We start from the raw sequence: 23,816 nt of genomic DNA on the forward strand, positions 1-23,816 counted from the left end.
TATAGTCTATTGTTACCTACAGCCTATAATATTCTCCAGCAGGGCTAACACAATGACAAAATGCTCTCAGGAGCCCGTGCTTTATTCTTTGAAATGTTAACGGTTGCTGCCCAGAGACTGCTGACTGTGGGGAAAAGCTGAGAGAATTTGCCCTTTTATTCAATAAACAAACATCTATGGAGCTGCTATTTAATGCATACAGGGGTAAAGACCCTTGGTTGTTAAACTGTTATGTCTAGTTTAAAGAAAAGGCATACACATAGATATTAAATTGCATAGATACCTATAAATGCCGAAATAAGTGAAGAACATTCAAATTCTTTTAGATATTTAGTAGGAGAAAGTGCTCCGACAGGTGTAGCATTTCTCTATTGATCAATGCAAAACACCTTCTTGTAAGGATCACTGGCCACCCGACTATGAGAACTACGACCTCTGAAGGCCCACACTATTGTATTTTCAGTTACAACTCCATAAGGAGTCACCAGGGATCACAAAGATATATGCGCAATGACTCATCATTTTCACAACCCAAAGTGCTTCACAGGTGATGCTAGGACTTTCTCCCTTTCTTTTCCCATCCCCCTTTCTTATGGGACTACATCCATTCTGACACATATTTCACATGGAAAGCCTGGGTTTACCTGAGATCTTTTTGATTCAGCAAAGCTCAATTTCAGCTTTTGAGACAACCCCAAACTCACCAAATAGGGAGTATTTAATTTTTTTAAAAGGCCTCCTTTGCCACTTGAAAGATTACATGAATTTGATGTGGATAAAAAGGTTAATGGTTGTGACTACACATCACAATTCTTACCAGGGAAACCTGAGAGTTTGTGAACATTAGGTGATACATGAAGTGTGTATTGACATGGGACTGAAGTTTTTGTATTTGCTATTTTGGGCACTTATAGAATATACACTGAGTGGCCAGATTATTATGATCTCTGAATGCATAATAATCTGGCCACTCAGTGTGTGTGTGTGTGTGTGTGTGTGTGTGTGTGTGTGTGTGTGTGTGTGTATGAGGCCTGGTGCATGAATTTGTGCATGGGTGGTTCAGCCTGGCCAGGGGGAGGGGACATGGGCAGTCAGCCGGCCTGCCTGCTGGTCGAACTCCTGGTCGAGGGGACAATTTGCATATTAGCCTTTTATTATATAGGATATACACTGAGTGGCCAGATTATTATGCGTTTAGAGATCATAATAATCTGGCCACTCAGTGTATATTGCAGTTATTTATGATGAGGTTAATTCAGAATATTTTCCTACAAATCAAGACAAATTCTACATCACTAAAGACTTATTTAACCTTTGTCTGGCTTACTTTTCTAAGTAAACAAAAGTGCTTTGAAAAAAAATTAAAGTGATATAACAATTAAGTAATATTAAAACTGAAGTATTAGCAGCAGCAGCAGCAGCATCTCATTGTTTTCATAGTCGTTTGGGAGATTATTTTTTATAAAGTTAAAGTGGTATGACTCTATCCTATAAGTATTTGAATTGAATTGAAAGAACAGTTCAAGATGCAAATAAGAAAAAAAGCCTTCCTTAGCTGTAGTTATTGGCATAGGTTTGGATACAAAGAATAAATGTAGAGGTAAAAAACAAACAAAAAACAGAAGAGGAGGGGATTAGAGAGAGAGAGAAAGGAAGAAAATCATATACAAGGGTGAGGGGACACTCATGTAAGGAAAAGTAATAAACCTCATTTAGTTTAACATAATTATTTCTTCTCTTAGGCTTAAAATAGCTGTGACCTTTTTCCTGAGGCATTTAAGACTTAGGATCACATGAGTGATTTTCATGGTCTTATAAGATTCTGGGAAATGTTAATTCTCCAAGAAACAAAATCCCAACAGATACTCATTTTTATATGACATTGGGAGTGTGGCATGTGGCCTATTTTATGGAAGAAAGAATTAAACCCTATAGCAACCTTTTTATGAAATTGTGTGGGGGATAGAATAGAAAAGCAAAAATAAGTACAGCAGTAATAATATTAAAATACTGTTATGAAAACAGTATTTTATGTTATAATAATGGTGTTAATCAAACACATTTCTGAGCAGTAGTATTACAGGTATTTTATAAAATATGGCTTAGTAGTGGTTAAGACAATAGATTCTAAAATAGGATGATCTGGGTTCAAGTACTGTCTGTTAAAACCCTAGTTAAGCCTCTGAGCCTATGAGCTGAGTGATAAAACTTTTGGATGCAGTATTCTTACCTTATTCAATATGAGTGGCACTTTATAGTAGAGTAATGTGAGAGGTAGGATATATCTACCACACAGAAGTTTTATGAAGACTGAATAAGAAAACAAGTATAAAGGACTTAGATCGATACTCAGTAATTACTTAGTAAAGATAGTATATGTGTTTATTTTTGTCTACTTTGCTTATAGAACTTAAAAAATCCTATAATGAGCATACATTGCTTTTGTAATAAGAATAAAAACAATAAACAAAGACCTACAAAAATATGGGTGACTAGAGAGATTATCTACCTGTTATAACATGTAATGTAGGCTAGGGAGGTACCTCTATTAGGAAAATCTAATTTTCCCCCCAAATAATAGCTCACCATCATATATTGATTTCCCCATTATTTATCAGAAAGTGCATGTAAGAGTAAGGCTGGCTGGGCCTATCAGCATTATCTATGGGTAGTCTATTTTGAAAGTAGACTGCAACACATTGCTTACCTAGAGTCACACAAATGAAAGTAGATCTATGTACATTAAACATTAACTAGAGAAATGTTTTTATTCCATTCATATCTACTCCAGTATACTTAAATCTTAATTAATTATAGCCATAAGTGCTGCTTCACATTTGAAAAAAACTAATTCCAGCCATGACTACTTCTTTAAATTTGAAATGCCATTTTAAAAGAAGCTATTTAGAAGATTTATAAATCAGATGCCTTTTAGGTAGACTAAATATAGTCACACATTCTTTGATCTGCCTCCCATTGAGAGGTAAAAGTTACTCCTCCTACCTTGAAACTGGGCTGGCCTTAGTGACTTGTTTGACCAAGAGAATGTGGCTCAAGGAGCTTTCCACGACTTCCAAGGCTGTGGTATAAACAGCCCTGTAGTCTCTGTCCCCACCTTTTAGAATATTCACTCTGGGGAAACCAGCTGTCCTGTAAGAATCTGACTAGCAGGAGACCATCAAACCGAGGAAGCCCATGATGACCACAGGGAGAGGTTGTATGTAGAAAGAGGGGAAGATGCCCAAGCAACCCAGCTATCTCAGCCATCCCAGCTCAGGCATCAGACACCAGCAAAGAAGCCATCTTAGGGAGCATGCCAGCCCCAGGAGACAGGACATGAAGAAGAACAGAGGAATCCAACTGACAGCCAGAATCAAGAATACGGTTCCGTCTGAACAATTCCAGCCGTCTCCAGCCAATCAAGCCATCCCAGGGGAGGCCCCAAACGTTACAAGACATGAACAAAACAGAATGGTGTTGGTTTACACCTAAAACGTCCAGGGGTGTTTGTTATGCAGCGATAGAAAACCAAAATAGACCTCCTATTTATAAATCAGATGCACTTTAGGGAGAGATTTATTGCTAATCTATTTAACTGTCTTTGTTTCCATTAATACCACATTCCTAAGCCAATCATTGAGCAAATTAAGCAGTCTACTGTCACAAAAGCCTACTACGTGAGTGACTAAAGCAGAAACAGTGAACCAATATTTAAAAATTCAACATGTTTTTTTTTCTTTCAAAATATGCAATCCTTGTGACATATTCTTACCAAAGCAAACTCATGAGATATCCTTCCATCTGGAGGCAGTTTTGCACCAAAACCCAGCGCTGGGAACATTTTATCACTGTCGTAATCTTGAACGATTTCTCCCACAGCTTTCAGTGCCATCCCATAGGCGTTCAGTTGGTAAGGATTCATGTAGTGGAGAGAAGTGGGCTGGGCAGGGTTGCCTGACGACAAAATAATATTTCAAACATGAGTGATCAGGCTAAAGATACAATATTTTGGACAACATTTTTCTTGATATCTATTTCTGAATAAAATATTTAAAAATTGTGTTTTTTCTGCTTATACCCATGGTGTGTCAAATATAGTTGTTGTTGTTGTGTTTTTGGTGGGGGGAGGGAGAATGGATATTAAAACAGAAATATTTATTATAGTAAATTCAATCACAAATGTAGACAATTTCCCAAAGATATGCCAAAGTATATGCAGATTTTTTCAGAAATTATTCTTTATTGCCAATGCCAAAGGCTATTATTGAAATTCAGTTCCAGAGTAGTATAAAAGAACTTTTGTTAGTTTTATTTTATCATAATATTTAGTTTTTTAAGAAAAAAAAACATGTGCCTTTAACTCGAATTCTTATACCTATAATCAGAAGACCCAACTGAATTAATGGGCTTGAATAATTATGAGGTTTTCCTAAAGTTGTATCACGAAAATAAATTGAATATTTCAGAAGTATTCCAATTTATCATTTTTAAAAAGGAGAGCATAGTGGTTTTCAAATTCAAGCTATTTTAAATATCTAGATCTGAAAAATGATTCAGAGTTTCTAACTAGACATTAAAGGAGGAGGCAGAAGGCCCACGGTTGAGTCTTGCCATTTGCAGGACAATATTTTAAAAATGCCTGCGATAAATCCTACCACAGTGTTTACTGGGAGGACAAGATGAGATTATGTGTGTGGAAGTGATTAAAAACAATAAAGCACCCTGGAAATGTAAGGTTTAAATGCTTCTGTTATTAATGTTGGGTCATCCACAAGGTCCTGAATTTTCAATATCTTATACTATGTGGGATGCTGCCTGTGAATAGAGATGAATGTGAGAGGAAGTAATATATGTGCTGCCACTTAAACACATTGAGATTCACATTGAAACGCCCTAATTACCAGCACTAGGAAGCCTGAAAGTCCATTAAGTTTCCTAAGTGAAAATGAAAAAGTTAAATGGAACTCTTAATAACACATAAAACTCAATTCTACTTGAAGACATTGCCTGAAGAAGGAAAGCCTCCAGGCACAGTTCTTTTCTGCTAAGGAAAAATAATAATAATAAGCACTTGAGATCCAGAGAGACACAAAATCAAGGATAGATCTTCCCTTGGTTTATAATGCATATAATTTTATCAAGAGCATTTCTGGTCTAAAAATAATTCACTGTGTAAATGCATTTCTATTTCCAAAGGGTTACAAGCATTCAAGGGCTAGTTCCACATGACATCATTTCTGAAAAAAAAGTGTCTTCTTACCAAGATGTCCTTAATATTCCCCTCAGTTTGACTGAACTTTAGATAGGTTTCTCCTGACTATAGGCCCAAGCTCCCTTTACTCAGAGCACTTACGTTAGATAACTTGCAATTGTAAATTCTCCACCCTCTGAGGTCTAAATCTCCTACAACCCAGGAATGTCTTTCTCAAGGACCTGGGAGCCAACCCTTTAAAATGTCATCATGAGAAAGAAAGAAATATCACATGATCTCACTCATTTGTGGAATATAATGAACAACATAAACTGATGAACAAAAACAGATCCAGAGACATAGAAGCACCAAACAGACAGACCATCAAACCTCAGAGGGAAGGCAGATTGTGTGTGTGTGTGTGTGTGTGTGTAGGGGGTGAGGGGGGAAGCGAGGTAAGAGATCAACCAAAGGACTTGTATATATGCACATATGCATAACTAATGGAGACAGACAGTAAGGGGGTGAGGGCAAGTGCTTGGGGTGGGGGGGCGGTGGAAACAGCCAGGGAGAGGTCAATAGGGGGAAAAGGAGACAGATGTAATACTTTAAACAATAAATGGCATGTTTTTTCCACGTATTTAGACCTTTAATCTTTCAACAATTTTTTTCTGAATAGTTTTTAGAGTGTAAGTTTTATACTCACTTTGTTAAATTTACTCCTAAGTATTGGATTCCTTTTGATACTATTGTAAATAGAATTGTTTCCATAATTTCATTTTCTGATTGTTGATTGGAAGTGTGTAGGAAAAATATATTTTATATATTGATATTTTATCCTTCAATCTTACTGAATTCATTTGTAGGTTGTAATAGATCTTTAATAGGTTAATTAGGATTTTCTATATACCAGATTATGTCATCTGCAAATAAAAATGGTTTAACTTGTTTATTTCCAATCTGGATATATTTTATATCCTTTTCTTGCCTAGTTGCTCTGGATACAACCTCCAGTACAATGCAGGATAGCCTCCAGTACAATGCTGGATAGAAGTGGTAATAGTAGACATTCTGTCCTATTCCTTATCTTAGGGGGAAAGCAGCCAGCTTTTCGCTATTAAGTATAATGTTAGCTATGAGTTTTTCATTTAGTCCCTTCTTTACTAAGGCAACTTCTATTCCTAGTTTGTTAAGTGTTTTATCATGAAAGTATGTTGGACTCTGTCAAATGGTTTTTCTGCATCAATTGAGATGACTATGTGTTTTTTAAATAATTTTCTAATTACCTTATTTGATTTTTTAATATTAAGACAATGTAGTGCATTCCTGTGAAAAATCTTAGTTGGTCAGAGTGTATAATTCTATGTATTGCTGAACTCAATTTGCTAACATTTTATTGAGAATTTTTATATCCATTTTCCATAAAATATATTGATCTTTAGTTTTTCTTTTCTTATGATATCTTTGTCTGGTTTGGGTATCAAGGTAATACTGACCACATAGAATGAGTTGGGAAGTGTTCCTTCCTCTTCTATTTTTTGGAAGAATTTGTGAAGAATTTTTATTAATTCTCCTTTAACTATGTGGTAGGATTCACCAGTGAAGCTATCTGGACCTTGGTCCAGATAAACTTTGTGGATAGTGTTAAAATTTTATTACAAAATTAAATTTCTTATTAAAGGGTCTGTTCAGATTATCTATTTTTAAAGTCAGTTTCAAAAGGTTGTGTCTTTCTATTGAATAGATTCTTGCTCTTCTCGCTAATGTTCATCAGTGAATAAAAGCTAGTATTTTAAACCAGTGGGGCTTTAGGTTTTACTTCTATGTTCCATATTTTACTGAATAAAACACATGAGTAAAAATCATTAACTTGAAGTCATAATGCTGGAGAATAAATTTAACATGCAGTCTAAGGTTCCTGAATTATAGTTTGGTTTCCTAGTCTCTATTTCTAACTCAAGAATTAATAAGCCAAGATGTATTTATTACTAAAAAGATATTCTGGATCATTTTCCCCCATTGTATAAGAGGACAATTGAAATAAGTGATTTCCAAGGTGCTTTCTTACTAAAAATTCTATTATTTTGTGACATGTGAGTCACTGTTAAATAAATGTGAGGTAAAGGAAATATAATGTGAGGAACATAATAAGTACAATAAATAATTTGGAAAAAGCCCCTAGATAAATATAAACTGATGACAATTTCTGGTAAAAGTTAAATAATGAGATTCATGTTCTAATGATATATAATTGATATCAGATGATTGTCCTATTTGAACTAAAGTTACTTCAAAATAAAATTAAAAGTCCACTACTTTTCTTTTTTAAAATATTTGATATGCAAATTATCTGCACATGGACTATTAGATGACACCTCGTCTGAATTAATTAAATATAAATGTGTTAACATGAATAATTCTTAAAAATAAATATTCAAGTAAAAATAAAGCATGTCTAATAAGGTACATGTACTTGAATTATATTCATATAAATTAGTACACATAGAAATACTGTAAAAATGAGGACTATAATTAAACAAATTTCAGGATTATAATTATGTATGGAGAAGAGGGGAGGATAGAAGAAATGGGTGGGATACATAATGGGCTTAACTAAATCTAGAATTTTCTTTTTAAAAATATGCAAAACAAAAATGACAATATTTTGATATTTGATAAATTTGAATGGGACTATTACATACTTTTGTTATATTTCTTATAGACCTCTCTATACCTGAATTAACTCATAATGTTAAAAAGAAAAAGGAAAATTTATCTGAATATCTGAATTTTAAATGAAACACTTCAAAAATATGAAAATATAGAAATAAAATATCAAAACATGAAAATAAATATTTATATTTCACTTAGTTGCTTATCATTTTTATTAGGGGGTAGTCATAATACTCACCATTTGATGCTGTAAAGTCAATAGCCACCGTGAAATTGATTTGTGTTCTAGAATATAAGTAAATAAAAATCATTAATAATGAAATAATTTCACAAAAGTTTGATTTCCATTTGTGTTACCATATTTTTTAACATAATTAATTTTCTTAAATATTACTGGCAACTATGTTACAGTACACACTGGATAGCATCAGATAGGCAGTTTTCAACGGTAAGAACTTGGCAAAATACCTTTACAATTATACACCTGTAAAGTAAAACATAAGGTGTCCACAATAAAAATGAAGAAGTCAAACTGAAAATAATTATTTGCCACTCTCCAATGTCAGCATTCATTTTTAATTTGCTTTCAAAACTACTCTAAAATCCATGTTAAATTATTATGCCCTTAAAAGTGTGACATGTTAAAATAATCTCTAGGACTCTAGTAATATCATTTCTTGAACTCATTCTTTGCAACAATCATAAAACACGTGATTTTCTTCTGCTTTCCTAAAAAAAATGAAGTATTTCAGACACAGATCCATCTCTCAGTGATTACTGCCTTCTGGTGTGTGTGTGTGTGTATAGATATAAATGTTTATATAGATGAAATTGGTTGCATATACTTTCAGCAATTGATAATTAACCCAAAATAATTTTGGGGGGATTATATTGTTCCTTTTTTTTCTGATAGAAAGATATACCTCTGAGTCTTTCTGTAAGTAATTTAGCCTCTTTTTCACCAAGTAAGGCATAAAAACACAATTATGTGACAATGATATGATTACTGGGATAATCTGCATCATATCTAATTTAAAAAATAATTTTAATTGAAAAAGCAAATCATTTGAAAACATGACTACTTGGACTATTTTTACTGACAAATTACTTTGACACTTCACAATTGATTTACCACTTCAAGTCTGAAAGGTTGTTTAAATGGTGGTAGTGTTGCTGGTGATGGTGGTGGTTGTGATGATGATGATGATGATGATGATGTTAGGTATTTCAGCATAGGGTCCCTTTTAGTTCTCTTAGCACTAACTATAGTAATATTTCCTTCTGTCTTTAAAAATTAAGCCTGAAGAGCCCTAACTACTATTCAGGTATTGAAAAAAACCTCAATCATTTTTTTCCTAAGGAAAGTATCTTTTATGCTTTACATTTAATAAAACAACTAATAAAGATTCTCTTTATAGCTACATGGTAATTTCTTCTTAGATTAGAAATTAGGTTTATAGGCTAGAAATATAGGTTAATTTGGAACATACACTAACCAGTACGAACCAAAATGAGTTTTAAAATTTTTAGAAAAAGAATATAGGGACATACTTGGGATACATTTTGAGATAATAAATCTTTTTAAGGAACTTGAAAGAACTGTCACCATCGGTGAATTACTTTGTCATTCTGCTGAAAGGGACTGAGCTGACTGTACTACAGGGAGTATGGTGTATTAGAAAGGGTATAGCTCTTGAGTCTGAAAAAACTGGGTTTGAATTACAACAATCTAGTTACTGACATTAGTCAAGTTTTAAAGCTCTCAGAGGGAAGGTGCCTGGCACAATAACTCTCTCTCTCTCTCTTTTGTTAATCCTCACCTGAGGATATTTTTTTCATTGCATTTTACAGAGAGAGGAAGGGAGGGGAAAGGAGGGGGAGAGGGAGAGAGAGAGACAGAGAGAGAAACATCAATGTGAGAGAGAAACATCAATGTGAGAGAGACTGGTTGCCACTTGCAGGGGCCTGGATGGGGGCGGGATGACCTGCAACCCAGGTAAGTGGCTTGGACTGGAATCCAACCCGTGATTTTTCGGTGTGTGGCCCAATGCTCTAACCACTTTGCTATAAGGGCCAGGGCTCAATTCTCTTTTATAACAGTGTTTGCACAATGCTTTCCACATATTGGAATGCACACCTGGTGGTTGATGGATTTCAAGATTTGCTTGGTTCTTTGCCTCATTCGGCATGTCAGAAAGAATCTTACTATTTTACCGTTTTGAATCAGCAGTATGCAAACCAGAAGAAAAATATGATAGCTCATTACACAAAATGTTTCATGGTTGTGACAGTGCCTTAGCCTGTTATTACACCATTTGGATTTTTTCATTTAAAAAACTATAATTCAACAATTATTTATTGAGCATTTTCTGATGGTCAAAAGCCCTGTGTTTACGTGATAAAGAGAAAACAGTAGCAAACCAACACTCATAGAGTTTATAATTCCAGCTTCTTACTATTTAAAAAAAATGACAAAAACAGCACAGGAGTTTATAACAATTCATAGTTAATAACATAACCTAAATCTCAACTGTGCATTTAAAATTTGTTCATTCCCATGATTTCTAAGAATTTGACATTAATATAATAATGTATACTTACTATATACCAAGTGTATTTTGAAAAAAAATTAATAAAAGTTTTTTTTTAAGTTGCTAGCAAAACCATAACTTTAGACTATAAGGCAGATTTCTTCAAGGATCTGATAAATTATTTGTGTCATAAAAGTAAGCCAGACAAAACTTCTTAATTATTAATCTTGTTACCCTTTTTCATTCTTCAATATTGCTTGAAGACTAATATTAGAGAAAAAAATCAATCATGTGTCAAAGTAAGAAATCTGAATTTACAGGCAATGATTGGCAGAATATTCATAAAACTATCACATGTAAGTCTCAAAATATTCTGTTCAAGAAGTGTCACTTTAGCTGTCATTTTGTTTTACTATATTCTACATTTATTTTACATTATATTCTAGAGTATAAAACAAGGCATGCCTGCCAAATTTCATGAGTTAGTAGTAACATCTTATAAGACTTCCCAATTCATACATTCTACTACTGCTAAAATACATACTTGGAAAAAGTCCTTATTTTACTCTGCCACCTTTCCAAAAGCTGTGAATGACAGATAAATCAGATGTCAAGATGGAAAATTTAACTAGCAAAGCAAAGATCCATAGAAAACAAGTATAGGTGTGCATATCGAAGAAAACTGCACATATGTATGTACTCCCACACACATGCACACACAGAATAAAACCATCCAAAATAACTTTCCTACAACTGTCTTTATACATTAATTCTTGAAAACTAACAACTGTGCTGGGGGTGTACAGAAGGATTGCATTATTTCTTCCCAATTTCAAATTCTGTTCAGTTTCACAAACTTGACATTATTAACATGAAAGATAAACTTTCCTCCATCCTTCTTTAAATGAATCTTGACAAATGCAGATTCAGATCCACAAGCTGTTGGATTCTAGAACCCAAAAATGCCCGCCCATTCTTAATATCCCTCTCATGATTGCCATGCTGGTACCAAGACTTTGCTTCTGCCTTGATTTACAGGCTATACAATCAGGTTCCTACTTCAGCTCTAGAACCTACCCTAAACCTGTTCACTTGACTCTGGCATTATCATTAGCCTAATCCTGCATAACCCCAGCTCACTGTGGGCTAAACCTTGAATCTTTTTCTGTCTTACCCTTTTCCTCTTTTGTAAAAGTAGTTCAACTACCTAATTGGCAACACAAACAGCAGCCAGATTCTAAGTTTTGCTGCATCTTCACAATCCCTGCTTCCCATGCCCATAAACTTTAGAGGGATTCATTACCCTTGACAACTGAGATCTGCTAGAATGAGGGCAGGCTTTGAGATGCAAATTCAAATATAAATACTTTCACTACTTGCAGTGTGATCTTGGGAAAGCTATTCAACCTCTTTGCACCTCATTTGTATTAAGTTAAGAATAAAACCTCTTTTGGATTATTTATCATAAAAACTCATAGTAAAGTGGGAATAGAGGGAACATACCTCAATGTAATAAAGGCCATATATGACAAATCCACAGCCAACATCATACTCAATGTGAAAAAACTAAAAGCATTTTCCTTAAGATCAGGAACAAGACAGGGATGTCTGCTTTTATTCAACATAGTACTGGAAGTCCTACCCACAACAATCAGACAGGAAGAAGAAATAAAAGGCATCCAAAGTGAAAAGGAAGAAGTAAAACTGTCATTATTTGTAGATGATATTATACTGTATATAGAAAACCCTAAAGATTTCACCAAGGAACTACTAGAACTGATAAATGAATTTAGTCAAATACCAGGATACAAAATACCCAGAAATCAGTTGCAGTTCTATACACCAACAATGAACTATCAGAAAGGTGAAGTAAGAAAACATCCCATTCACAATTGCATTAAAAAATACCTTGTAATAAACTTATCCAAGATGTAAAAGTCCTGTACTTGGAAAATTATAAGACATTGAGGAAAGAAATTGAAGAAGATACAAATAAGTGGAAGCATATACCATGTTCATGGTTAGGAAGAATTAACATCATTAAAATGTCCATACTACCCAAAGCAATCTATAGATTCAATGCAATTCCTATCAAGATACCAATGGCATATTCCACAGAACAATAACAGATGTCCCAAAAATTTATATGGAATCAAAAAAGACCCTAAATAGCCAAAGAAATCTTGAGAAATAATAACAAAGTTGGAAGAATCATACTACTTGATATCAAGTTATACTACAAAGCTGCTGTACTCAAAACAGCCTGGTATTGGCATAAAAACAGACATATAGATCAATGGAACAGAACAGAGAGCACAGAAATAAACCTACACCTTTATGGTCAATTAATATTTAACAAAGAAAGCAAGAACATAAAATGTAATACAGTCTATTCAATAAATGGTATTAGGACAGATACATGTAAAAAAAATGAAACTAGACTACCTTCTTACAGAGCACACAAGAATAAATTCAAAATGGATTAAAGACTTAAATGTTAGATTCAAAACCATAAAAATCTTAGAAGAAAACACAGGCAATAAAATCTTGGACATTTCTCATAGCCATATTTTTTTTCTGATAAATCTCCCCAGGCAAGGCAAACAGAAGAAAAAATAAACAAATAGGACTACATCAAATTAAAAAGCTTATGCACAGCCAAGGAAACCACCATCAAAATGAAAAGACAATCCACTGAATGGGAGAATATATTAATCAATACATCTGATAAAAGGTTATTATTCAAAATTTTGTAAACAACTTTTAAAACACAACACCAAAAACACACTCTCTCTCTCTCTCTCTCTCACACACACACACGCACATGCACTCTTACACAAACAATCCAATTACTAAATGGGCAAAGCATTTGAACAGACACTTCTCCAAAGAAGACATACAAATGGTCAATAGATATGAAAAGCTGCTCAAAGTCACTAATCATCAGCAGGATGCAAATTAAAACCACAATGAGATATCACTTCACACCTGTCAGAATGGGTATCATCAATAAGTCAGCAAACAAGTGTTGGTGAGGAAGTGGAGAAAGGGAACCCTCATGCATTGTTGGTGGGAGTGCAGACTGGTGCTGCCACTGTGGAGAACAGTATAGCGGTTCCTCAAAAATATAAAAATGGACCTGAAAAAAAAGATGGCGACCGGCTGGAAGGTAGGGAGAGAGTGCGAGTGAGGAACCCATAGAGGAGAGTGTAGACGTGTGTGGTGTGTGTGTGTGTGTGAGCTAGGGTCAGTTAGATTCTGCACGTCTTCCAAGGGGCTCCCTAACTGGGCAGTCCTAGACGGCGCAGCCCCGCGCACAAAGCGGACACTTCTCAGCGGCTGGTGCGGACGCGGAGACCACGCCATCTTGGGAAACAGAGCTGCCTGAGACGCGGATCCTGGCTTCTGACACAAACCAGGACCCTGCAGCCACTGGGCACAGAGAACTGCTATCACAGCTTCAGACCAACAAACAAGAATCCAGACTTCTCAGCAGAATTCCGTGAGTCAAAGAGCCTACCCCACTCCCAGCAGGCGCGCGAGCGCCATAGTAACTGATAGACCCGCCCCTCGCCCAAGCTGCCAAGCTTTGCGCAGGGACGCGCTCCCCACTAGGGAATTTGGCACGGCACGGGACAGAAGCAGCTCCCGGTCGGGGAAATCTGTCAGTGCGCACAGAGGGCTCCCCTTCAGGGAATTTGGCTTGCGGGTCACAGCTCCCCCTTCTGGGAATCTTAGAGCGTGCACAGAAGGGCTTCCCTTCAGGGAAGTTGGCGCGCAGGACGGACTCCGCCCCCCTTCCGGGACTTTGGGAGAGTGCACCACAGAGTCAGCTCACCTTCAAGATTTTAAGAATGTGCGCTCTAGCCGGTTTGGCTCAGTAGAGAGAGCACACACAGGACGCAGCTCCACTTCAGGGAATTTGGCACGCCGGACACAGCTGCCTGGGATCCCTGACTCACAGCGAATTCACACTAAGAGCCAGCGACCCCAATTGTTGGTGCATGCACACACAGGGACCCTGATTCTCAACGAGACACCTCACAAGGCAACAGAGACTTGGACACTCGAGTCTTGGTGCAGACACAGGGAAACTCTGACTCCTGGCACATACTAAGGATCTCATTTTCGGCGCATACCAACAGTGTGGTACAGACAGGGCCCCTGATTCCAAGTGTGCACACGAGACCACACAGAACACTGGGGACACTGACCCTGGGCAAGTCTGGTTCCCACCAACCAAAGGCAGCCACACGTCCTAGTGTCAGAGCACTCCAGTGAAACTCGGGTGGAGCGAAGTCCCCACAGCACACGGCCCAGGTCCACGCAAACGGAAGCTTGAGCTTTCTGGTAATAGCCAGAATGGGGAAACGAAATATCTCACAGAGGAAAGAAAATGTGGAGTCGCCAAGAAAGGAAATTAGTGAAACTGAAGCTTGCAACATGACCGAAAAGGAGTTCAGAGTAATGGTCGTGGAATTTATACAACGGATGGATGAGAAAATCAACAACTTATGCAAGAATCAGGAAGAAATGAAGAGTGATATAGCTACAATCAAAAACACCATGGAAAGTTTCAACAGTAGACTACAAGAAGCAGAGGACCGAATTAGTGAGTTAGAAGATCAGGTACAGAAACAAGCTCAAGCTGAACAGCAATTGGAGAAAAAAATTAAAAAGCAGGAGGAAAGCCTAAGGGAGCTTCGGGACAACATGAAACGAAGTAACATGCGTATAATAGGGCTGCCAGAAGGACAAGAAGAGCAGCAGGGTTTAGAAAATCTATTTGAAGAAATAATGACAGAAAACTTCCCGGATATGGGAAAGATAAAAGTTACGCAAGTAAAGAGAGTCCCAAGCAAGATCAACCCCAAAAGACCCACACCAAGACATGTCATAATTTCAATGGCAAATATAAATGATAAAGAGAGAATCCTAAAGGCGGCAAGAGAGAGACAGAGAGTTACCTACAAAGGAACACCCATCAGATTGTCAAATGATTACTCATCAGAAACACAACAAGCTAGAAGTGAATGGAAGGAGGTATACAAAGTGTTGCAAAGCAAAGGACTGAATCCAAGAATACTATATCCAGCAAGACTATCAATCAAAATTGAAGGGGAAATCAGGAGCTTTGCAGACAAAAAAAGCCTCAGGGAGTTTATCACCACCAAACCAGCAATGCAAGAATTACTAAAGGGAATACTGTAAAAAGAAGAAATAAACAGGTAAGAAGGAATACAGACACAAAAATAGATACGACTGCAAACAAATACCTTTCAGTAATAACTTTAAATGTAAACGGACTAAATGCTCCAATCAAAAGACATCGAGTAGCTGAATGGATAAAAAAACACGACCCATGTATATGCTGTCTACAAGAGACCCACCTCAGAACAAGAGACTCACACAGATTGAAAGTGAAGGGATGGAAAAATATCTTTCAGGCAAATGGAAATGAAAAAAAAGCAGGGGTAGCAATACTTATATCTGACAAAATAGACCTCAAAGTAAATGCCATAACAAGAGATAAGGAAGGCCACTTCATAATACTAAAGGGAGAAATCCAACAAGAAGAAATAATTCTGGTAAACATATACGCTCCCAATATAGGAGCACCCAAATACATAAAAAAACTCCTGGAGGATATCAAGGGAGAGATTAATAGCAATACAATCATAGTAGGAGACTTTAATACCCCACTATCACCACTGGACAAATCCTCTAAACAAAAAATCAGCAAAGAAACAGCAATCTTAAATGACTCACTAGACCAGATGGAATTAATTGACATCTTCAGAACATTTCACCCCAAAGCCACAGAATATACATTCTTCTCAAGTGCACATGGGTCATTTTCAAAGATAGACCATATGCTGGGTCACAGGCAAAATCTCTTCAAATTCAAGAAGATAGAAATTATATCAAGCATCTTCTCAGATCACAGTGGCATAAAACTGGAAATCAACTACAATAAATACAATCCAAAGAAATCAAACACATGGAGACTAAACAGCATGCTATTAAACAAGGACTGGGTCACCAGAGAGATCAAGGAAGAAATAAAAAACATCATGGCAACAAATGACAATGAAAACACAACAATCCAAAATCTATGGGACACAGCGAAAGCAGTCTTGAGAGGGAAGTTCATAGCTCTACAAGCCTATTGCAAAAAACAAGAAACAATGGTAATAAATTACTTAACCCTACAACTCAAAGAGCTAGAAAAAGCGCAGCAAGAAAAGCCCAGTGTAACCAGAAGGGAGGAAATAACAAAGATCAGAGCGGAGATAAATGACATAGAGACCAAAGAAACAATACATAAGATCAACAAAACCAAGAGCTGGTTCTTTGAAAGGATAAACAAGATTGATGGACCTCTAGCCAGGCTCACCAAGAAGCAAAGAGAGAGGACCCAAATAAACAAAATCAGAAATGAAAGAGGTGAAATAACAACAGACCCTGCTGAGATACAAAGGATTGTTACAAAATACTACGAACAACTCTATTCCAACAAACTGGACAACCTGGAGGAAATGGACATATTCCTAGAAAAATATAACCTTCCAAAAATCAATCAAGAAGAATCTAAACAGCTCAATAGGCCAATAACTATGGACGAAATTGAAGCAGTCATCAAAAAGCTTCCGGCAAACAAAAGCCCGGGGCCTGATGGCTTCACAGGAGAGTTTTACCAAACATTCAAGGAAGAACTAAAACCTATCCTCCTCAGACTATTCCAAAAAATTCAAGTGGAAGGAACACTTCCAAGCTCCTTCTATGAAGCCAGCATCACCCTAATACCAAAACCAGATAAAGACAACACAATGAAAGAGAATTACAGACCAATATCCCTCATGAACATAGATGCCAAAATCCTCAACAAAATTCTAGCAAATCGGCTCCAGCAGTACATCAGAAAGATCATACACCATGACCAAGTAGGATTTATCCCAGGAATGCAAGGATGGTACAATATCCGCAAATCAATAAACGTGATACATCACATAAACAAATTGAAAGATAAAAATCACATAGTCATATCAATTGATGCAGAAAAAGCATTTGACAAAATCCAACACCCTTTCTTGATAAAAACTCTCAACAAGATGGGAATAAAAGGCTCATACCTCAACATAATACAAGCTATATATGATAAACCCACAGCAAACATCATACTCAATGGACAAAAACTAAAAACATTTCCCCTAAGAACAGGAACAAGACAGGGATGCCCACTCTCACCACTCCTGTTTGACATAGTACTGGAAGTATTAGCCATTGCAATTAGACAAGAAGAAGAAATAAAAGGCATCCAAATTGGAAAAGAACAAGTAAAGCTGTCTTTATTTGCAGACGACATGATATTGTACATAAAAAATCCAAAAGACTCCGTCAAAAAACTAATAGACTTAATAAAGGAATTCGGCAATGTAGCAGGATACAAAATTAACGCCAAGAAATCTATGGCCTTTCTATACACCAATAGTGAACTTACAGACAGAGAGACTAAAAAGGCAATCCCATTTACCATCGCGCCAAAAAAATTAAGATACCTAGGAATAAACTTAACTAAGGAGGTAAAAGACCTATACACGGAAAACTACAGGACACTGAAAAAAGAGATAGAGGAAGACGTAAACAGATGGAAGAACATACCATGTTCATGGATTGGTAGAATCAACATCATTAAAATGTCCATACTACCCAAAGCAATCTATAGATTCAATGCACTCCCCATTAAAATACCAACGGCATATTTCACAGACCTTGAAAGAACTCTCCAAAAATTCATCTGGAATAAAAAAAGACCCCGAATAGCCACAGCAATCCTGAGAAAGAAGAATAAAGTAGGAGGGATCTCAATACCAGATTTCAAGCTGTATTACAAAGCCACTGTTCTCAAAACAGCCTGGTACTGGCACAAGAACAGACATATAGATCAATGGAACAGAATAGATTATCCAGATATTGACCCAAACCACTATGCTCAATTAATATTTGACAAAGGAGGCATGAACATACAATGGAATAAAGACAGTCTCTTCAATAAATGGTGTTGGGAAAATTGGACAGATACATGCAAAAAAATGAAGCTTGATCACCAACTTACGCCATACACAAAAATAAACTCAAAATGGATACAGGACTTAAACATAAGACGGGAAACCATAAAAATACTAGAGCAATCCACAGGCAGCAAAATCTCAGACATATGCCAAAAGAAATTCTTCACTGACACTGCTCCTAGGGCAGTGGAAGCTAAAGAGAAAATTAACAAATGGGACTACATAAAAATAAAAAGCTTTTTCACAGCAAAAGAAACCATCAACAAAACAACAAGAAGGCCCACTACATGGGAGAACATATTTGCAAATGGCATCACTGATAAAGGTTTAATCTCCAACATCTACAGGCAGCTTATGCAACTTAATAAAAGGAAGATAAATGATCCAATAAAAAAAATGGGCAACAGACCTAAATAGAATCTTTTCAAAAGAATACAGAAGGAAGGCCAAGAGACACATGAAAACATGCTCAACGTCACTAATTATCCGAGAGATGCAAATCAAAACAACAATGCGGTACCATCTTACACCTGTCAGAATGGCTATCATCAACAAATCAACAAACGACAAGTGTTGGTGAGGATGTGGAGAAAAAGGAACCCTCGTGCACTGCTGGTGGGAATGCAGATTGGTGCAGCCACTGTGGAGAACAGTATGGAGTTTCCTCAAAAAACTGAAAATGGAACTCCCATTTGACCCAGTAATCCCATTCCTGGGAATATATCCGAAGAAACTAGAAACACCAATCAGAAAGGATATATGCACCCCTATGTTCATAGCAGCACAATTCACCATAGCTAAGATTTGGAAACAGCCTAGGTGCCCGTCAGCAGATGACTGGATCAGAAAACTGTGGTACATCTACACAATGGAATACTATGCTGCCATAAAAAAGAAGGAATTCTCATCATTTGCAGCAACCTGGATGGAATTGGAGAACATTATGTTAAGTGAAATAAGTCAGTCAATGAAAGAAAAATACCACATGATCTCACTCATTTATGGATAATAAAGAACATTATAAACTTGAACAAAAAGATAGATACAGAGACAGTAAAGCATCAAACAGACTGTCAAATTACAGGGGGAAGGTTAGGGAGAGATGGGGGAGATAAGAGATCAATCAAAGGACTTGTATGCATGCATATAAGCATAACCAATGGACGCAAAACTCTGGGGGGTGAGGGCATATATGGGAGTGGGGTGGGGGGGCAATGGTAAGATATGTACACATATAATACCTTAATAAAAAAAATTGGAAAGAAAAAAAAATATAAAAATGTAACTGCCTTATGATAACCCAGCAATCCCACTTCTGAGAATACATCTGAAGAAAACTGAAACACTAACTCGAAAGAATATATGCACCCCTATGTTCATTGCAGTGTTATTTACGATAGCCAAGATTTAGAAGCAGCCCAAGTGCCCATCAGTAGATGAGTGGATAAAACGAGTATGATACATTTACACAATGGAAAGCTGCTTGGCCATGGAGGGGAGGAAAATCCTGCCTTTTGCAGAGACATGGATAGGCCTGGAGAGTATTGTGCTGGGTGGAGTGGGCCAGTGAGAGAGGGACAGGAGCCATGGGATTTTGCTTATATGTGGAGTTTAATGAACAGAATAAACTATCAAAATAGAAACAGAGTCACAGCTGTCAGAGGGAAGTGGGGGGGGGGCTGGGTGAAAAAAGGTAAAGGGATTAAGTAAAAATTTTTAAAAAGCACCACAAAACCTCATAGACTGACAATAGTATGGTCATTGCCAGAGGGAAAGGGGGTCATGGGGTGGCAGGAGAGGATAAATGGGGGATAAATGGTGATGGAAAGATATGACTTGAGGTGGTAAACACACAATACAAAATACAAATGATGTATTATAGAATTGTGTATCTTAAACCTATATAATTTTATTAACCAATGTAACCTCAATAAATTCAATTAAAAAATAAAATAAAATTTTTTAAAGCACAGATTTCCTTAGAATCCCCTAAATCTCATGACATGTAGCTATGGGGCTGGACAACAACACGACGGGCTACCACTGGGCTGGACACTATCGAAACAGGCAGCTACTATTGCCAGAGGCAGCTTCCCAGACAGGCATTATTGTGAGAGGAAGACACTATTAAGAGGAAGACACTACCATGAAAGGCTGTCACTATCAGGCAGCTACAGGCGGGCACTATCAGACACTATTGTAAGAGGCAACTACCCAGCCAGGAACTATCAGGAGAGGCAGCTACAAGGGCCAGACTATGTTAGAATAGGCATCTACATGGCAATTTCTGTGATATGTAATAATAATAAGGGGGAAATACAATATGATCTTGAATAGAGAAAAACAAATAAAAAACCCTTCCTTGGATTGTTGTGAGGACGAGAAAAGCATCTGTCCTTTAGCTGACACTCATTAAGTAGTTATATTTATCATATTATTGATGCTAGTTTTGCAGGACTTGACTTTTGTGCACTTCTTTGAAAACTGGAGGGTTCCATGCCTATTACATTTCTGGAACTTCCAGAGAGCTGCAGGTTATTCCTCAGCACCTGACCCTCCCATGCCAGATTTCCTTTCCTCTCACCAGCCCCTAAGGCCCTAACATGCCCCACCTCAAACTGAACCACGAGTGATCTAACCTGTTACTCGTAGAGCTTCTCTGGGTCCTTCCTCAAACCAAACCCCGCCACATTAAGTAACTGTAAGCTTTCACCCCGGCCTTATTTTCCTTTCTATCGCTCCAAGCTTTCTGGATTTCTCAGGGATCAGTGAAATGTCAAAAGGAAGAATAAAACTGGAGACAAGTGATGTGATTCTTCAACTATCCAGGGGTCCTCAAACTTTTTAAACAGGGGGCCAGTTCACTGTCCCTCAGACCGTTGGAGGGCCGGACTATAGTTTAAAAAAACTATGAACAAATTCCTATGCACACTGCACATATCTTACTTTGAAGTAAAAAAGCAAAATGGCAAAAACACCCACATGTGGCCCGTGGGCCGTAGTTTGAGGACGCCTGATTTATGCTAATAATCTTGGTCTTTACTAAATCTAGTTTTCACAAATTAACAAACCTTTGTGCTTTCTCTAGACTGAAGACTGATTTCAGTTTTGTTTTTTGTTTTTAAAACAATAAAAGTATTCCAAAGTACAACTTCTCAAGGTCTTACAGTTCAAGAACTCATCAAGGAAGGTACGCAAGATGTCAAACTTTTTTTCAAACCACTGGTTTAGAGAATATCTCATGAATGGTATAATCAAAATATCAATCCCAAACAAAAAATATAAGAACTACCCAGCCGAATCCCCTTTTCACTAAGATAGGTACTGAGAAGGCATTGATGCCTAGTAGAAAAACTATGAACTTGTGAATCATAGACAAGTCTGAAACCCAGAATCACAACTGGAGATTTAAAAAAATTTGCAAAATTGCCAAGTGTCTGAGCCCCAATAATCTCATAATAAATAGGTAATGGCTACTCAAAAGAAGTCCTCTAATTATCTATCTACTAGAGGCCTGGTACATGAAATTCGTGCACAGGGGTGTGTGTCCCTCAGCGCAGCCTGCACCCTCTCCAATCTGGGACCCTCGAGGGATATCCAACTGGGATTGGGCCCAAACGGGCAGTTGGACATCCCTCTCACAATCCAGGACTGCTGGCTCCCAACTGCTTGCCTGCCTGCCTTCATGATTGACCCTAACCGCTTCTGCCTGCCAGCCTGATCACCCCCTAACCATTCCCCTGACAGCCTGATTGATGCCTAACTGCTCCCCTGCCAGCCTGTTTGCCCCTAACTGCCCTCCCCTACAGGCCTTGGTCACCCCTAACTGTCCACCCCTGCAGGCCTGGGTCCCCCCAACTGCTTTCCCCTGCAGGTCTGGGTCCCCCTCTTCCCTGCAGACCCGGTCGCCCCCAACTTCCCTCCTCTGCTGGCCTAGTCACCCCTAACTGCCCTCCCCTGCAGGCTTGATCGCCCCCAACTGCCCTCCCTTGCAGGCCTGGTCCCTCCCAACTGCCCTCCCCCGCTGGCCACCTTGTGGTGGCTATCTTGTGTCCACGTGGGGGAAGCCATCTTGTGTGTTGGAGTGATGGTCAATTTGCATATTACTCTTTTATTAGATAGGATAGCGGCCTGGTGCACAGGTGGGGGCCAGCTGGTTTGCCCTGAAGGGTGTCCCAGATCAGGGTGGGGGTTCCCTTGGGGTGTGGGGTGGCCTGGCCGAGGGGCCTGTGGTGGTTTACAGGCCAGCCACGCCCCCCCGGCGACCCAAGTGAGGCCCTGGTATCTGGGATTTATTTATCTTCTATAATTGAAACTTTGTAGCCTTGAGCAGAGCCAAGCCTCCTGCTTGCTCCGTGGCCACAGCCATTTTTGTTGGGATTTATTTATCTTCTATAATTGAAACTTTGTAGCCTTGAGCGGAGGCCAAGGCAGGCCAGGGCTGCAGAAACTTGGCTTCCTCCATTGCCAGGGGCAACTCAAGCCTCCTGCTCTCTCTAGCTCTGTGGCTGCCACCATTTTTGTTGGGATTTATTTATCTTATATAATTGAAACTTTGTAGCTTTGAGTGGAGTCCAGGGCCGGCCAGGGTGTGCGGAAAGCTTGGCTTCCTCTATTGCCGGGGAAACCCAAGCCTCCTGCTCGCTCCGTGGCTGCAGCCATCTTGGTTGGGTTAATTTGCATACTTGCTCCTGATTGGCTGGTGGGCGTGGCTTGTGGGTGTAGCAGAGGTCCAGTCAATTTGCATATTACTCTTTTATTAGATAGGATAAATATATATATATATATATATATATATATATATATATATATATATGCCTAAGCTCATATATAAGAGCCTAAGCGACCAAACAACCAAGTGACTGGTCACTATGCCACACACTGACCACTAGGGGGCAGATGCTCAAAGTAGGAACTGCCCCCTGGTGGTCAGTGCACTCTCACAGCCCACCTCCTGCAACTAGCCAACCTCCCGTGGTCCCACCCTCTGGCTGGCCAACCTCCCACAGTCCCTCCCCCCTGACTACAATCAGGACTGGGCGAGATGGCCCTGATTGGCCCCGATGAGGGCCAGGCTGAGGAATCCCACCCATGCACGAATTTGTGCACCGGGCCTCTAGTTAAAAATAAAACCCCAAAGTACCTGCATATAACAAATATTCTACAGGCTGTAGGAAAGCTCCCTTCAGTAATCCATGCTATTCTCTCCTGGTTCATATTAATTCTTTCCTCTGTGGTCAGAAGAGTCAGTTCTCTCTTTACATTAACATGTGTGTGTGTCTTTTTTTCATTAATTCTTCCCATTGTGTTTGTGAGAAATAAAGGTGGCTCCATCTTGAAACTAATATA

General features: G+C 38.0%; 1 protein-coding gene across 1 annotated transcript in view; it reads right to left on the reverse strand.

Annotated features, from left to right (window-relative positions):
* CPNE8 (copine 8) overlaps positions 1 to 23,816 on the reverse strand; it is a 195,622-nt gene that overhangs the window by 26,476 nt on the left and 145,330 nt on the right. The window contains exons 12-13 of the mRNA XM_079775534.1: positions 8,103 to 8,166; positions 3,773 to 3,954 (exon numbers count right to left, since the gene is read on the reverse strand). Coding sequence (XP_079631660.1) covers positions 3,773 to 3,954; positions 8,103 to 8,166 — 246 coding nt within the window. The remainder of the gene's footprint in view (positions 1 to 3,772; positions 3,955 to 8,102; positions 8,167 to 23,816) is intronic.

This window comes from Cnephaeus nilssonii (genome assembly GCF_951640355.1).
Source record: "Cnephaeus nilssonii genome assembly, chromosome: 6".
Taxonomy (NCBI): Eukaryota; Metazoa; Chordata; class Mammalia; order Chiroptera; family Vespertilionidae; genus Cnephaeus; species Cnephaeus nilssonii.